The sequence below is a fragment of the Aotus nancymaae genome, unplaced genomic scaffold, assembly GCF_030222135.1.
Source record: "Aotus nancymaae isolate 86718 unplaced genomic scaffold, 86718_ANA_hifiasm-v0.15.2.pri h1tg000051l, whole genome shotgun sequence".
Classification (NCBI taxonomy): Eukaryota; Metazoa; Chordata; class Mammalia; order Primates; family Aotidae; genus Aotus; species Aotus nancymaae.
The window spans coordinates 3992285-4010570 of NW_026988465.1; the positions used below are offsets into that span (position 1 = coordinate 3992285).

At 44.5% G+C, this 18286-nt stretch overlaps 1 protein-coding gene across 1 annotated transcript in view; it reads left to right on the forward strand.

The window, feature by feature from the left end:
- LY86 (lymphocyte antigen 86) overlaps positions 1 to 18286 on the forward strand; it is a 57912-nt gene that overhangs the window by 13626 nt on the left and 26000 nt on the right. The window contains exons 2-3 of the mRNA XM_012440309.2: positions 15616 to 15702; positions 16972 to 17100. Of these exons, the coding sequence (XP_012295732.2) occupies positions 15616 to 15702; positions 16972 to 17100 (216 nt within the window). The remainder of the gene's footprint in view (positions 1 to 15615; positions 15703 to 16971; positions 17101 to 18286) is intronic.

Sequence of the window (18286 nt, forward strand, 5' to 3'; positions counted from 1 at the left end):
GTCCCTTCTCCTTTTGATAAAAATGCACGTTGTTTCCACTTTTTTGCAATTACAAACTATTGTGAACATCTGTTATTTATGTCTTCTGTGTCAGAAAATGTTTATCAGCCCAGAGCTTTTTTTCTTTCTCCATTTCTCAGCAGCTTAAGCCTGGGCAAAGGTATTTAGACTAATTGCTCTAGTTTTATCAGTTTTGTCTAGTAATGTTTCCATGCACACTAACAGTTTTTAAATGTTATGTTCTGAAGGCACACGAACAGATGGCAAAAAAAATGACTGAACAATATCCAAATGGTTACAGCAATGGCGTTACAGAGAAGGGCATAGTGTTCAGCCAGGCCTTCTTTAAACTTTGCTGTGAAGCGGAAGAAACTCACATGTTGTGTTTAACTTGTGTGCAGGTCTGCGGGGGCAGGATGGCTGTGATTGTTCAAGAGGTGCACTCTTCTCCTTTATGAAGAGTGCAATTTCCTGTCTTATTTTTCGTGGCAGCTTGCTATCGTTCAATGTAATTCTTTTTATATCTTTAGCAAAAGCATTTTTTATTCCTCTAATCAGAAAGGGAATGCTAGAGTGCGTTGATTCTGGAGGCAGAGAAATGAGTCCTTTCCTTGCGTAGGAATTTATTTTGCTAGCAGAGGGACCAAGCCAATAGCAGCTCTGCTTTTCCCCTCCAGCATCCACCTGTAAGAGCTTGTAATCTTATATTATTCATGGCCCTGGGATCCTATTCTCAGAAGGTCTATGTTTCATGAAGATAAAATACAAGCAAGTTCAGAGTTTCCCGTAGAAACACGTCCCTCCTTCCTGACCAGGAGAGCTCTATTGCAGAGTTGGGGCATCCAGTGGATCCATTCTGGCTTCATCTCACTGACCTTAGAGATGCAGAAATAAATGGTAAATTGGCTTTGGGAATGAAGAATATGACTTCCCTGATTCCAGTTCAAGACATCCGGGTGGGAACTCCCACTGGGTATCCACTCTGCCTTCCTGGGGAAGCTCCATAGTATCGTCAGGAAGGAAGCCTGGGATTCCACACCCTGGAGATACTGGGTCTCTTATTCTCTGTGGAAGCCGGAGTTTATGCACTTCCTTATACACTTCTTCTTCCTTCAAGGGCTTCCCAATTGAGGCACTCCTCCACCTTAAATTCAGATGGCCACATTCAGAAGCAGTGTCACGCTGGCCCCTCAGCAACATGTTAACATAGAAAAGGAAGGTCTCTACGAGTCAACTCTGCCAGCAGGATTGCTTCCTAGGAAAAGTGCAAATTGATGTTTTCCTCCTGGGGGATTGGAGGTAGCCATGGACAATTCATTACCACATCCAGGGAGAGAAGGGAGAAAAATAAGCTAAGTTGTTCTCATACTAGAAAGCATTTAGGAAGCAAACCCATAAATATGGACAATTATTGTGTGTCCATTAAAAGTTAATTAAAAAAAAAGAATTCGTGCTTGTTCTGTAGGGCTCTGTGTATGGCCAAGATTCGCTCCAGGGCCCTGAACATTGCAAGAAACATTTGCACTGGCAAGGAAAGGTGTTGGCCTCTATTTTTGTAGAAACAGGGTCTCCCTATGTTGCTCAGGCTGATCTTGGCCTCCTGGGCTCCAGTGATCCTCCTGCCTAGGCCTCTCCAAGTGTTGGGATTATATGCATGAGCCACTGCACCCAGCCAGGATGTGTATCTTGATTGTGGTGGTGCTTACATGTGGTAAAACTGCATAGAACTACATAAGCAAACGTGTGCATGCACGTGAAAACTGCTGAAACCTGAATACAGTCTGTCCAGTGTACTAGTGTCAATGACGAGGTTTTGCTATTCAGTCATGAAAGATGGTACCATGAAGGGAAGTGGGTGAAGGTACACAGGATGCTTCTGTACTCTTTGGGTAGCTTCCTGTGTCTACCATTATTTCAAGACAAAAAGGTTTTTTTAAAAAATGGCCTGACGCTCTTGAGCCTGAGGCTGTGCATCTCCCTCTGCCTGTACGACCCACAGTGCAGCTGTGAGTCCCCAGAATCTGGGCTCCACTTCCCTGGCCTCTTGGGCATCTGAGAAGCCTGGCATAGGAAGGAAGCATGAATCCTAATACAGTGCTCAGTTCCTCCTTTTACAAGTGAGGAAACAGAAGCTCAGTGGGGCGAGGAGAGTGCTAGCTGACACCCCGATTTACTGTCTGAGTTACATGAGAGCATCTATTCTTAGGAACACACTAAGACAGAGTGCCCTAAAATTGTCAGGCTAGAAGGCCAAAGCAAGGCAGGGCTGGGTTTTGTTTTGTAGAGTGTGTGTGTCTGTGTGTGTGTCTGTGTGTGTGCATGCTCATGTGTATATTTAAGGGCTGCAAAGCACATACTGGTTCGATGTCGCACTATGGGCATGGATGGTGTAGAAATTCAGTTGCACATCATGGGCAGATGTTCAATAAAGTCAGCAAGATGGTGAGCATGTCTGAGCTTACCCGCAAGATGAAGGCTTGTGATGATGGTGGAAATTCTTTCTGACCCCAGCAGTCGCAGAAACTTGTATTTTGCCAAGGAAGCCTCCTTCTTTGGAAATACGTAGGAAGAAGGCAGAAATCTACCTTTCAGGTACCACTTTAAGCAACAGAGGAAAGAAAATTATCTTGCTTTTCCACTATCCTTCCAGGGGTAATTCTAGGACCTTTAAGGTTCGTCCATGTCTGAGCAAACACCACCTACCTCCGACCTCCAGCTTTAAAGAAAGAAGCTGGACTGACTGCATTTACATGAATCAAGATGAAGGTCACAAAACCACAGCTGGCTTGATTTCACAAGGAGCTTTTGTTGGCGAATGTGAAGTTCCCAGAATACACAGTCTTTAGGACTTGAGTTTTTTTGTATATATTGTTCTCTGTGCCTGAGTTGGTAGACGAGAGTCTACGTACCAAGGGTCCTACTCTAGCCCTATACAAGATTTGCAACCTGCACACTTTCCATAAATCCTCTCTGCCTCAGTTTCCTCCACTCTAAAACACAGATAATAACAGCATCTTTCTTAAGGCTTTTGTGAGGATTTGAGCTGATACACACGTAGGGCTTAGAGCAGCACCTGCGGTGGGTCGGGGCAGGGGAAGAGCTATAGAAGTGACCACCGTTATTACACCCATCTGTAATTACTGGAAATATTTGGAAATATATAGGAATATACTTAAGATGAATGTCACAAAAGTGCCTCCACAGCTTCCAAGGCAAAGCACTGGCACCTGTCCAGCAGGTGGCCGTCCCTGTCACCCACACGGGGTTAGACGTGCCTCCTGTTCTCTCACGGTGCCTTGTGGCTAGGCTGCGTGACGGTTGTCTGTTTACCCCCTCTTCCTCCTGAATGTCAGGGGCTGTGTCTAAGACTAAATCATCTTTATATCCCGCATCTGGCACGGTGCCTAGCAAACATCAAAAACCTTTACAATTGGACCAAGAAACAAATATCAGGCCTTCTGTCTCTTCTGTTGAATTAGCATCCCTCCTTCCATTTTCTCTGCACCTACCAAAAATAAGAAAAATCAAATTGCTGCTGTGTTCTGCCAGCTGCTCTGACTTCAGGCACGTGTCCTGAACAATCTAACTGGAGGAATATTTACCCCCCAGCTCTGAGTGCTGAGCACTACGAGGATGAAAGTCATCTTTATGGCCTCTTGTATTAGAAGAGGGCACACTGAAGTTAAGATTTATTACAAGGGCAATGTGTTAGCAAAACATTTGAGGAGATCAAGGAGCAAGCTGATTGTTTCCAAAATCAGTTGAACAACTGCTAAGGTGATGCGGCCCCTTACTTTCCGGGCCTGATGGTTTATCCGCCTTCCTCCATTCACTCCTCCGACACTTAAGCAGCTCCCATGGTGCAGTGCAATGAGCCAAGCAAGGTGTTGCTAGAGTGGGGAATTCAGAAATACTGAAGGGACTTTTTTTGCTCATTCTCAAATTCTTACGGAGATATTTTTCATAGAGTTTATTTCTTAGAACCTTCTACTTCTCTCCCCTAAAACCGGGTTCAAGCGATTCTCCTGCCTTGGCCTCCCGAGTAGGTGGGATTATGGGTACCCACCACCACGCCTGGCTAATTTTTGGATTTTTTAGGAGAGACAGGGTTTCACTATGTTGGCCTGGCTGGTCTCGAACTCGACCTCATGATCCGCCCACCTCCGCCTCCCAAAGTGTTGGGATTACAGGCATGAGCCACTACGCCCAGCCGAATAAGTTGTTCTTTATAGCCTGTATTTGTGCCTGTATTCAGGACACAGGCAGCCTTTCCAGAAGAAAATCAGTGTATAGGAAACAAAGAAAATGGACGAGTTGACTTTCCATCTCCAGAAGTCATGACGGCTTATGGAGAGACAAGGAACACACACACAACACAACACAATCTGCCCAAGTCACAGCCACGGAAGAACCACACCCAAAACTCCTGAGACTGTGAAACTTGACTGTCTTACAGACCGAGAAGGGAGGCAAAGCTTATTAGGCTACAAAAGATGCTGCCGGTCTCTTAAGTGGTTCCTTCATTGACGCCAAATGTCTTTTATTTATAATCATGTCTTTTTTACTTTTTTAAATTTGATGCATGTTTGCATTCCCACCTTCAAATCATTGCTCTCCGCCCAAGCGCAGACCTCCCGCGAGCCTGCAGGCAGCCCAGGAGTCCTGCGCACACCGGGCTCTGTGGTCTTGGCTCCCCCAGCCCCACGCCGCCCACTCACATCTGCCAAGCTCTGCTGTTCTTCCATGTTCTTCTCCACATTGGGAGTTGTTTGCAGGCGTGTCCTGTCTCATGCTCCCCATCCTCCGCTAGCTCTCCTTGCTCATCTTTTCAGCTTTGATCTCTTCATCCCTGAACTCCCACCTCAGATCTTTTCATACCTAAGATCGTGTTTGGCAGAGAGTCGATGCTCAGGAAATGAAAGAGAAAAAAAATGCTTTTAGGGGCTGTTGCAGGAATCCCACCTAAGCAGAGCCGTGCCTTTCTTGAAAGAATTCTTGAGAGTTGCTTGGGTAACTGCCAAGGTTCCAACTCCTCAGGACTGAGCGAGGGGGAAACACCGTGTCTCTTTTGTAGAAACAGGAGCCAGAGACATGAAAAGAGAGAAAGGGGCCAGGAGCATCTCACCAGGTCATAAAGGGCTGGGCAGAGGGGGCTGCCTCCTAACTCTTCATAAATTCTGTACACCTTGTGAAATGGTTTATGAGGAGTTTTCTTAGGACATCTATGAAGGGGTTAAACTTTGAGCCTGAGTAATACCCGGTAGATGTGGGATCTCACATTTAAGATCATATATCAGGAAATTAGCAAAAAAAAAAAAAAAAACTTCATGTGGCTTTTAACAGTGGGTTTCAAACTAGGCAGGGCAATAGAATCATCTGGGGAGTGTTTACAAACCAGGCAGCAGCCAGACTTGTTAAATCAGACTGTCTGGGTGGAGCTCAGGCATGGGTATATTCAGGGCACTCTCCTAGTGACTCCAACAGGTGGCCACATTAAGAACCAGCAGCAAAGAGCATCCCAACCATTAGATGGTGTTCCACCAATCCTGTTTATATCTCAAGGGCTGGGAGGCCCCAGCTGACATCTAGGTTTCATCTCAGAACTATCTCTTTAACTTAAAGCTGGGCTGAAGGCCGGGTGGGGTGGCTCAGGCCTATAATCACAGCACTTTGGGAGACTGAAACGGGTGTATCATTTGAGGTCAGGAGTTCAAGGCCAGCCTGACCAACATGGTGAAACCCCATCTCTAATAAAAATACAAAAATTAACCCAGTGTGGTGGCACACATCTGTAATCCCAGCTACTGAGGAGGCTAAGGCACGAGAATCCCTTGAGCCTAGGAGGCAGAGGTTGCAGTAATCCAAGGTCATGCCATTGCTCTCCAGCCTGGATGACAAAGCGAGATTCTGTCTCAAAAAGAAAAAAAACCTGGGCACAGTGGGTCACATCTGTAGTCCCAGAACTTTGGGAGGCCGAGGTAGGAGGATCGCTTAAACCCAGGAGTTTAATACCAGCCTGCAGCAGGACCAGACCCCATCTCAAAAAAATACAAAAAGATGTATGAACTTAATGAAATCATTTTAAACCTGGGGTGTTCTTACATTAAAAAGAAAAATGATTTTTAAAAGTTGATTTCATTTCCTGCAACTGTGATGAGAATAGTCAATATTACAATATCTTCTTTTTACTGACTCCATTCTCCTTTTGCCCAATTATTAACTGTCTATTATGTACCTAGCACTGGTCAACATGCTTTATATACATTATTTCCCTTAATTCCTAACAAAAAAACTTCTAATGCTTTTTCCTCTATTCCAGTTTCCTTTGGGTTGAGAAAATCAGCACCTGTGCAGAGACAGTGACATGTGCCATCACAGTGAAGAATTTTAGCAAAATTGGGAAGCTTGTTGGATCTTGTCGCTCTCTGTAAGCAACTTGACTCCTAGGAGGACCAGGTCCCAGCACACATGTCTGGACTCGTTTCCCCTCCATCTAAAGTTCTGCTTCTGTCTTTTGTCTGCCTCGCTCACCTGCTCCAGGGTGAGAGCCGCACAGCAACCAGGGTGCAGTGCTCAGGGCTCTGGAGGCTGAGTCTGGAGATGTGAGGAATTCTCTTCCCCGCCTGAGATCTCAGCCTCTTCCTTAGCAAACAGGGATGTTAGAACTAACACCTCATGCCCTGGCCACTCTCAAGACTAATGAGAGAATCAATCATTCAAATAACATTTGAGGACCTCCTGGTACATTTGGTTCAAATCCAGCACCATCAATGAGCAAAGACTAAGGCGGCCTCAGCTGTTACCTCCCAGCCGGTTTGCCAGTTCCTGCTCACTCATCCATCATACTCCACGGCATCAGATGCCAAGGACAACAAACACCTTAGCTTTTTCTTTTAAACTATATCTAGTTCATGACTTCTGGAAGCAGGAGGAAATTCTCTTTCAGAATTTGCAGCATGTCAAGAAAAGTCCCAGAGCCATCTTTGCATCTTTACAGTCAAGTAAACCACCCTGTGCATCCTGGCCCTGTTTCTGTTCCCTGTCAAGAGACAGACAAATTTGTAAGAAATGCAGACATGAAATACAACAGGTGTATCCTGGTTGTGTGGGAGTTACCAATACCATGGTTCCCACTGTCCCTAAGCCAGACTCTCCCTTAGAAGGAGTCTGCCTGCTGGTGAAATCCACATTGGCAGTGGAGAAGCATGTGCTAAAGTCTAATCTTCCATTATAAACAGGGAACAGACTGGCATTTATCCTTTTCTATCCCACATGGACTGACTCCAGATTAGTAACAGAAAGTTAAACAATTACCAACACCAAGCCAAAGAGGCAAGTTCCCGTAATGCTTCTAGACTTGGGGGAGCTCTGGTTGCTACTTAACCAACAGTAGGAGTCTGGGTGAACTGGCCTGGTCAAAATACTCCTTTTTTACCTCAATTCCACCACAGCTAGCACAGTGTCCAGCGCATATTAGACAGTTAATAAACATATTGTAAGAAAGAATAGTGACACCATTATTAAGACGGTGTTTAAAATGAAGAGGGGCCAGGCAAGGTAGTATAAAGTGAATTCATGAGAAACCTACCTTGCCCACAGAAGACTATACAATGTTGATTTGTGTTGACTATAAATGACAGACTTAGAGTATGCATAGAGTGTACATGCATCTTTTGTTGAGTGTATCATTCAGTGGTGTGCTATCATAATCAGATGGTGGAAGTACTATAATTCTGATGACAGTAGAAGCATTTCTGATTTGTCTTTCTATCCCCAAGACCTAATCCCCTTCCTACCACAGGTTAGTGAATGATGAGCCAAGTTGCTCTTCTTCTTGCATCTTCCAGCCACCAAGACACACTGTCTGTCACCCATAAGACAGGTTCCAGTTCCCTCTCACCTTCAGGTTAGGATCCTACGCTATGGGGTGCCATGGCATCCTCTTGGTAACACACAATAAAATTGCGCACTTAGTGCATTGGTCTTATTTTGCTTTGTTTTGTTTTTTGATGGAATCTCACTCTGTTGCCCAGGCTGAAGTGCAGTGGCACAATCTTGGCTCACTGTACCCTCTGCCTCCCAGGTTCAAGAGATTCTCATGCCTCAGCTTCCCGAGTAGCTGGGACTACAGTTATGTGCCACCACACCTGACTAATTTTTGTATTTTTAGTAGAGATGGGGTTTCACCATGTTGGTCAGGCTGGTCTTGAACTCCTGACCTCAGGTGATCCACCTGCCTTGGCCTCCCAAAGTGCTGGGATTACAGGTGTGAGTCACCGTGCCCGGCCAGTGCACTGTTGATCTATTCCTAAGACGCAAAGATCAGACATCACCGCCTCAAATAGGTCACTATTTTCCTCAAGACATTTGGCAAGATATTTTGGGCAGAAGCCTGTCTTCAATTCCACACATCTCTTACGGTTTCTAATGTTTATATCATGACTTAAAAAAAAAAAAGCCATCTCCTCCTATGTTGATGGAAGCCAAACAGGTTATTCTGGGAAAGTGGAACTTAGAGGCCAGAGAGGCATGCAAGATACCTACTCCTTTTCTGTCAATAAAAAGGCCTATTACGAATTCAATTTTTTGTGTGTGCAATTAAAAGCAGACAAGATAGGAATCCAGAATTTTGAGTTTAGCAGCCCAAACGTACCTTCTCACTCAAAAACACACTCACCAAGTTTGCCAGGCAGCCAACAGGACGTTGCAGCTTTTACCATCTCATATCACAAATAGAAGATACTCCATTGTGACAGTGTTAATTTTACGTTTGTTGCATTTGATAGCAATAAACATGTGTAAGTAGTTTGAACACACTATCTACATATCTGAGATGAAGAAACAAGAAGCCAGTTCATACGTATGACTTGAATGTGTGAGTCAATTACTGAGGAAATGCCGGCCAAAGAGAACTACTATTATGAGATAATGACCTCTTGGGGAGCCTTGCTGTGCTACTCCATGGTAATAAGATTTGACAGGTAGAAAAAAGAAGAGATCAGGACATAATAGAAAAACACAGCTAGAATACATTTATTACATTGTAGGTTATTTCTTTTCCACAAAGGCAGCGAGGGAGTATGAGGGGACAAGGCAGAGGGAACACAGTGGCATTAAGGACAGAAAAGAAGAAAGTTAATTTTGCATCGTGCTCGTGATGAATTTCCAGCAATGGGATTTTACTGAAGCCTTATGCATCATCTTCTTGTAAGGGTCTACAGTGACCCTTGAATGTCATCCTATGAATTTGCCAAGAAAATTAAGACACTCTAGTAAAAGTGCAGCCGTGAAGGAAGACAGACTTCTAGCTCCATGCCCAGCTAGGCCTGTATGATAGACAGAATACAAGCTGGCAGAATTGGTCACCAGCCAACCTAAAAGAAGAGATCAAAAGCAAGGTCTGTTTGTTATTTTGTTACATTTGGGAAAGAATTCTGGAAGATGCCGAGGAATATCCACTACCATTTGGCCCAGGACCAGCAGTTCAAGCACACTCAGACACTCTGTCCCCAATGCCAAGTGGTTCTGTTTCTCTAGAGAACCCTAACACACACCCCTTTATTAAATGGCCATCCAGTACTATTTTGTTGAGCAGCCAGAAGCAGACTAGCTTTACTCACATTCTGTTAACTCAATTTTTCCTTCCCTCCATAAGCTGTTTGCTAGTGGCAGTCTTGCCAGTGCAGCTAAGCTGCGTGTGAATGGTAAGGTCTCCTGGGCCCTCTACGCCCTCTCCCCCTCCCCAGGTCATGCCTCTATCGGAAGCATGCTTGTAATAGCTAATATCCTCCTGGGGCCAGGGTGTGTTCTACCAACAGCACATGCAGGAAGCAGTACCAGCTTTTAGAGAAATGCAGGTCGCAGGGAATGAACCGTGAAAGTTAAGGTGTGTTTGAAGAAAAGTCAGTGTTCTGGATCTCAGAATGGTAGTTAGATCTAAGTATTGGTATGAGGAGAAAAAGAGAGAGGGAGAGAAAGGCAGGGCGAGAAGGAGAGAGAGAGAGAATGAGAGGCAGGAAGAGAGAAGGGGAGAGGAAAGGGTAGGAGAAAGGAAGGGGAAGAGAGACTACCTTTACAAAGCAGGAAGGACACTGGAAGCTTGAGGTTGCACTTGGCCATGAGTATGGGGAAGGCTGGTGGAGGTGAGGTTGGAGGGGGTCAGCTCCTTTTCACAGGGACTCTGCTGAATTCTACCCTCCCCTAATAAGAGGAAGACTAATTTCTAACCATTTTTAAACCCAAGCAATAGTACTGTAAGAAACAGACACAGGCACATGTACACACACACACACACACACACACACACAAGTGATTGTGAAACTGGTGACATCTGAATAAACTCTGTGGGTTGTACCAATGTCAATGCCCCAGTTTTGGTATTGTCCTACCTGTAAGATCTTACTGTGGGGGAAGATGAGGAAAGGCATATGAGACCTCTCTATCTTTTTGCAACTTCCTGTGAAAATACAATTATTTCAAAATATAAAGCTAAAGAAAAACCTCAAGTAGAGCTAGAATATGGAAAATGGGACTAGCCGCATAAGAGTCGGGCCCTCCCCTATGCCTCAAACCAGCCAGCCAGCAACCCAGAGGGTGTGGAGCTGCATCCATGAACTCCAGGACTTGGGGACATACATCCAAGCTTTCGGGCTGCCTGAAAGCAAATCAAGGATTGGTCCAGTGGAGTGCACCTGGACCCCCACCATCCTCTGCTGAGGAATTTCACTTCTAGAGACTCTGCCATTGGATTTTGTCTTCTTCCTACTGATTCCAGTTGAAAGCCCACTAGTAGCTATTAATAGAAGCCACTCTGGCAAGGTTGTCCTCCCCTCAACAACTGCCCAGGTCTAGCCCAGCCTAGGCCACTAACAGAGAGCAGAAGGCACAAAAATACCTTTAGAGCTGAGATTTGTTCAAACCCTGCTCACTCTAAACCTGGCTTGTTTATCCAATTCTATTTTACTTTAGGAATGTCCAAGAAAATCTTTCTAGGAGAAATTTGATTGTTGCTGCCCTTAGTATGCAAAACAGGTGCTGCTGGCTGCTCTCCTGGAGCTCTTCCTCACCTCTGGCAGGGTTCACATGCTGCTGGTTTGGAGAAGCCTGCCTTCCAGGGCCCATGTGGCTGGGGGAGAAGGGAGCAGGGGCAGTTTGGGGTGTGCTGGGTTCATCCACTATAATGCTGTCCTCCCTTGGGCTGAAGCTGTAGAAGTCAGCAGGACAGACAGCAAGGGAGTGTCACATAGAGGCCAAGGAAGAAATAGTGAAACTGAACAGTCTTCTATTTCATGATGAAGCTTTGACTTCTTTCCTCGGCTCATTTGCTGAAACACAGTGAAGTATCTGGAGGAAACACTTATCTCTGCCCTTGAATTCCCAGAACACCAACTCTGATTAACTTTCCGATGTTATTGTTTCACAAAGTCCAAAGCCAGATGATCCGTCTTACATGTATTAAAAGTTACTGAGGCAAGGCTCCAAGGGAAAGTCTCTCCACTCTCAGCCCGCCCATCACTGTTCACACTGTAGAAGGAGAATGACTTTAAAATGCAACCTACCATCTTTTATTTTGGTAGGTGGTTCTGAGGCATTTGCAGCATAGATAAAACCTGGAAATTGATAAAGCGATAGTTTAAAGCAGTGATAGCCACCAGGGGTGAGTTTGTCCCCCATGGATACTTTGGCAATGTCTAGAGATATTTTTGGTTGTCACAGCTAGAGGGAATGGGGGTGCTGCTGGCATCTGGTGGGGAGAAAGCAGGGATGCTGCTAGACATCCCACGATGTGCAGGACAACAGCCACCACAAAGGATGCCCAAAACAAAATGTCAATAGTGACAACATTGAGGAATCCTGCCTTAAGGTTCTCAGCAAATTTACTACAAATAACCACTATTATTTATCCAGCAAACTATCACTGGAGATCTAAAGTAATCTTAAGACATTATGCATAGCCCTGGCACCGGGGAGTCAGCTTTGCAGCGTCTAGTGGAAGAATGACAGAGGTATACAAACAAATAAAATGTAATATAGAGCATTCAAAGTGCCTGAGTGGAAATGCAAATAAATGCAGAGAAGGATATGAGTTTGAGAGGATGGGTTTGGGGGAGGAGGAGAAACCAATGTCACTTTCCCCAAGAGGACCACAGACTGCATGTTTACACTCAAAGATATCACTCTTGCATATAAATTTGAAATAACTGCTAGGAAAGCTCACCAAACCCCTAAGCACTTTTTAAGCAATCTGTCTTTCTGCTTTTATATACAGATCCTCAGAGAGATGCAGCCTACAGCTTTCTTTGTGACTTTGTTCCTTATTAAGATTATTTTCCTAACAACAATGTGTTTCTAGCACCAAGAAAATGCTTTGCTTCCTTCTCCCACCCTTAGTTGATTCTTTCTATCCATTCCTTTAAAATATTGATAGACAGTGTAATTCTGTAGCTGCTAATTAACAACGTAATACATACTTAGCCTCTTTTATTTTGCCTGGATAGCAACTTAAATTTATCCACAATTTTGAGGATGCACCTTCCTAAGCATCTGTTCATTGGCGCCTATCTTTTTCAATACAGAGTGCCAAGGATATAGCAGGAACTATCGTCTCCAACCCCCTGCTCCTATTTTCCAGGCTGAAGGAAGCCCTGGGACACCATAGAGATACTTAGGAAGGAGTCCAATGAGCATAAGACAAAAGGGCTCTTCCCTACCCTTAGGAAAACTAGTGACTGGACCAAAGGGGTTTTGATCAAACAAAAGTGTACTTACATTAGATTTGCAAGGCTGAAATTGCCTAGTGATCATTTCCATTGCAGATATCATAGACAATGATGCATCTTCCAGGTCAGCAATGTGGATGATAAAACTGTCTGGAACACTATCATTGGCAAATGTGAGCTCATAGCTAAGCTGAAATGGAAATCAGTTATGAAACAGAACTACCAGATGCCATATGACTGCACACAAAATATTCTGGGCAATCTTACAAATCAAATAAGTAACATATGTAGTTGAGGTTCTACTCTGTGAGTTTCACTGCACAATACCAGGGAGCAATTTGTCTGTTTGTTTGTCTTTAACTCCGGCTTTGAATCTTGACTCTGACACTCTCTAATGTGGGAATCCGGGTAAGTTAATACAATGTCTCTGAGTCTATATTTTCATAACAGTAAAGTGAGGTACATTATACCTATCTCTTCAGATTATTGTTTATTCTGCAAGTCCTGTCAGGAAAACGAAGACCATATCAGTTATTTTAACAGAGAGAATTTGATATAGGGAGTTGGTTAGAGAACCAGTTGCTGGAGAACCAAAAGAGCAAAGAAAGGACCTCTGAGGGCTGAGAGAGCAAAGGCAGAGATTGTGGGGATTAGAAACTGGTGCTTGGGCCAGGTGCCATGGCTCAAGCCTGTAATCCCAGAACTTTGGGAGGCCGGCTTGGGCAGATCACGAGGTCAAGAGATCGAGACCATCCTGGCCAACATGGTGAAACCCCATCTCTACTAAAAACACAAAAATTAGCTGCATGGAGGCTGAGGCAGGAGAATTGCTTGAACCCAGGAGGTGGAGGTTGCAGTGAGCCGAGATTGTGCCACTGCACTCCAGCCTGGTGCCTGGTGACAGAGTGAGACTCTGTCTCAAAAAAAAAAAAAAGAAACTGGATGCCTGACAGAAGGACCCGTGGAGCTGAGACACAGACTGCTAAGGAAGGGGTGGCAGCTTCTGATGTGCTGTTATTGCAGTAGCTTAGGGCCCCACAGAGCTGAGCCTTGGCTGATGCTAGGAAAGTGCAAAAGAGAGGAGGAAACTGGAACCAACTGCCACTGCCAGGGTGATGGGCCATCGCCACTGACACTCTCACCAAGCACTCAAGAAGGAGCAAGTCCCTTCTTCAAGTCCAGCCTCCGTCTCCCTGGTACCTTGACTGGTAGACAGCAAAAGAGAAACATGATTGCCGAGAGCCCAGTTAAAAAGCAGAGGAGAGAAGGCTGGATTTGGAGCTGAGAAACAGCTCCACTATACGGCCAACCCATTCACTCATCATGTACACTTATGGAGTGCTTACTGTGTGTCAGACTGTGCGGTTCTCTGGTAGATGCTGGGGAACCTGGAGAATTAAATGGAAAAAAGCTAGTAAAGTGCAAAGCTCAGCTATTAGTACAAGGTAAACCCTCTGTTAAAATAGCTCTCCTGACTCCAGCCCAGTGGGAAACATAAAGGAAAAGGAAACGGAAAACAAAACAAACAGAACAAAACAAGAAACTCGCTCTGACCTTCAAGGAATCTCATGTTTAGATTAAGTGTTGTGGGATAAGCCCCGTAGCAAAGTACAGAGTGAAACATGTTTGTACACTTTACCGAGAATGCCAGACATCATTGTTTTAAGAATTCAAGGAAGCAAGAGAGTACTTAGGGGCAGGGAAGCCTTCACAAAGAAGATGGGAATGATCAAGGCCCAAGATCTGGACAATGGCCAAAAAGGCTAAGACCACTGCGAATGGGAGAAAGCACACGGGCAAATCAAACATGGTGGAAATGTGCTGGTGTGTAGGTTGCCACCCTGGTCTCAAGGAATGGAGGATGGATTCTTGATGTGGAGCATGGATAGTGGAGCCAGTGGATCATTTCTGGACCTATTCCGACACATAGCTAAGCCATTGGAGCTTTGTGAATGAGCAGAAGTTACATATGGAAAATATTATCCTTATAGCCCCTATCATATCTAACTCAATACCTTGTACATAGTGGAATATTTGGGAGTGAGAAATATAACATTAAATGGGGTGAGATGGGATGGGATGGGATAAAATGGAATTACAAAGGCAGGTCTTAACTTTGAAAATCTTTTGAGAAAATATTTTGAGCCTAATTATTTTTTTTCTTTTACTTGAAATGGAATTTCCCTCTTGTTGCCCAAGCTGGAGTGCGATGGTGCGATCTCGGCTCACTGCAACCTCTGTCTCCCAGGTTCAAGTGAATCTCCTGCCTCAGCCTCCCGAGTAGCTAGGATTACAGGCGCATGCCACCACGCCCACCTAATTTTTTGTATTTTTAGTAGAAACAGAGTTTTGCCATGTTGGCCAGGCTGGTCTCGAACTCCTGACCTCAGGTGATCCACCCATATCAGTGTCCCAAAGTGCTGGGATTACAGGCATGAGCCACCACACGCAGTCTGAGCCTAAATATTAATGTCTACTCAAGCTCTCCTAACTTTTGTATCTCCCTCTGTTTTAATAATACTAATAGATACTTTATTAAATGCTTTGTGCAATCCATGAGCAATTTTAAGACCAAACATTCAGGAACTAAAGTAACTCAGGCAATGATAAAAATTTTCTATGATAAAAACGTCAACAAGTAAAAATATAACCCAACTAGCAAGACACTGTTCATCCCATGGATGGAAACCCTGTCATCAGAGTGAACCTGACATTAGCTTTGAAGACGCTGCGGGGAGCTGATGAAAATATCATGGGCTTAATTTTAAAAGTGTTGGGCAATATGCTTTTGAATAAATGTATTAATTCATGTGAAAACAATCTTGGTGCAGATTTTGAACATGTTTGAAGAATATACAATGTACTCACAACTAATCTATTGTTTTCTTCTTTGCAGATCCATTACAAGATTTTGGCTTTTCTATCGAAAAGTGTTCCAAGGAATTAAAATCAAATGTCAACATTAGATTTGGAATTATCCTGAGTAAGTTTTAAAAAATGATTAGCATGAAATAAAGCATTTCACAGCCTCTTCCGACTCCACACACCCAATGACTTGTGATAACTATAATGACTGGCTAAACTACTGTATTTTCACCACTCTCTGGAATTAACTCTATTTACATCTTCATTTTCGAATCTCTCTCTGGGTAAAATCCAGGTAGGGTAGAACTCTCATTTAATGGTGTACTTTTGTGTTTAAAAGACTCCAGGCACTCATTTGGACGATATAAGCACCTGAAATCAGTACGCCCAGCAAAAAATGAAAATATTTTGAGATTAAGTATCAATGTCTACTCAGCCTCTCCTAACTTTTGGTTAGTTAGCAACAAATAAATCTACTACCAGCAGTATGGTTTGTCATTTGTGTTCTTTTGTATCCCAAATAGTTCATACAAGTTCTTAAACCTGGACAAAGGCAAGGAGGGGAGGTAATAATTTCTCCCCAACCCTAATCAATCAGCTAGAGTACTTTCTGACTGTTTAATTTTCATGTGATCGTGCAATTATGGTTAGTTAATATATTTGCTATAGCTACTAGACTATCTCCTTTTCCAAAACAGTTATATCAAAATCGAAGTAGAGAGGTTTTAAAAACAGCATGTGGAATCATTCGAGAGAAATGGAGGGAATGTTCGCAGAAATCAATAACTCTCACGCATCTGTGTATTTCTAGAATCTCACACGGTATCTGGGCTCTAGCGGCAGCTCGAGAAATGTTATAGGGAGAGGAAAAGAGAGAAAAGAGACATGGAAGAGTGGGTGGAACATAAAAGGGAGGAATGGAGAAAAAGACAGAATTGGAAGCCACACCATGGAACCCGCTGCCGCTTCCTGTGTACCTGCGCTGCAATACCTCCCGGGCGACAGCAGCAGGTGTATGCAGGCGTGACCACACCCCATCGCCGCCATGGGGAACAAATGATACTATGCAGCTGGGAAGTTCCAGAAGCCAGACCTGCAGACATAACTTTAAAAGGCCACAGCATCAGGGTGGGGAGCTCAGCTGATTAGCTACCTTGATCCAAGCAGGTATTTTGAGAAACGGCCACCTTTCACACCCAGGGTCCCATCGTAATCCCCTGTAGCACTGACTAAGTGCTGTTTTACCAAGGAAAGAAAACTGCTCCCCACAGAGAGCAGAGTAATGGAAACAAAAGTTTCTTTAGCTCATACTGCCGTACATGGTGAATGCCTTTGATACACAGTGAAACACACAGTAAGAGTAAAGCTGTTCTTCTCTTTCCTCCAGGAGAGGACATCAAAGAGCTATTTCTTGATCTAGCTCTCATGTCTAAAGGCTCATCTGTTTTGAATTTCTCCTATCCCATCTGTGAGGAGGCTCTGCCCAAGTTTTCTTTCTGTGGAAGAAGGAAAGGAGGTAAGTCATCTGTCTTGCTCACTGCTGGCAGGGGCCTGCAAAGAGATCAACACAAACTTGCATCCGAGGCCGGGACACCTGGATCAGAGCCCGGGCTCTGCCCCTCACCTTTGGACGAGCTTATCCTCACTTATCAGCATGTGCTACATAAAAATAACATTCCATAGGCCCATTCCGTAAGGCCTACCTTACAGGTTTGTTGTGAAAATCAAAATGAAATGACACATATGAGATGCTTGAAAACAGAACATTGCTACTGTGAGTAGCAACATCTTACAAAAAGGGCTGGCAGCAGAAAGAGCCAAGAACTTCCAAAAACCCACTGAGGTTCAGAGTGCTTCCAGGTTTTCCCTCCACAACTTCCATAGTGGGAGGCTGTCCTTAATATAGTAATGGACTTCAAAAAAGAGAAAAAAATGAAACTTACATCACTGCCTTTCCCACATGGGTCATTGACTAACAGGGGCATTAGGTAGTTACACTCCAAGTACAGAGGCAGAAACTCCATTATATTAGCTGCCTTTTCTCCAGTGCACCAACTCTCTACCCCCGCCATACAGCCTCAAAGAAAGAGCAGGTAACCTTCGCCCACCTGTCCCTGTCTCTCCTTTCCTCCATCTCTTCCCAAGGCTCCACCAAGGCTCTGAGACTCTTCTGTGGTGTGGTTAAAACCTGGCTCTATTCTCTGACTGTCCTTCCCCAAGAGTGGTTCTCCCCCAGCTGCTCTCCCCTCCCAGGGTCTCCTTCCTACTCCCACTGGCTAAGGCAGGGCATACCCCCAACACACCCCTCACCCCACAGCTCAGAAATACCCCTTTATCGAATTCCCCATTCAAGAGAGCTAGAATTTTAAACAGTCAAGTTCCTTGTGAAATGGCGCAATTACTCCTTTTAAATGAAAGATCTAGAAGAAATCGGAATCTCCTTCCTACACTGAGGCATGCAGACAAAAAGAAAACAAGGAACTTCAGGGAGGGTTGACCAGATGGAAGCCGGGGGAACTCTGCTGGGATCTGCAGAGGACAGACTCAGCCTGGCTCCCTCACCACCCTCGCCATCCTCCCGAGCGTGCGGCACACCACTCTATTCTAGCGTTTGCCACGCTGAACTGTCCTGGTTTACTCCCACATATGCTCCACGTTGGACACGAGCTGCTTGAGGGTACGGTCATATCACCTTTGTCTTT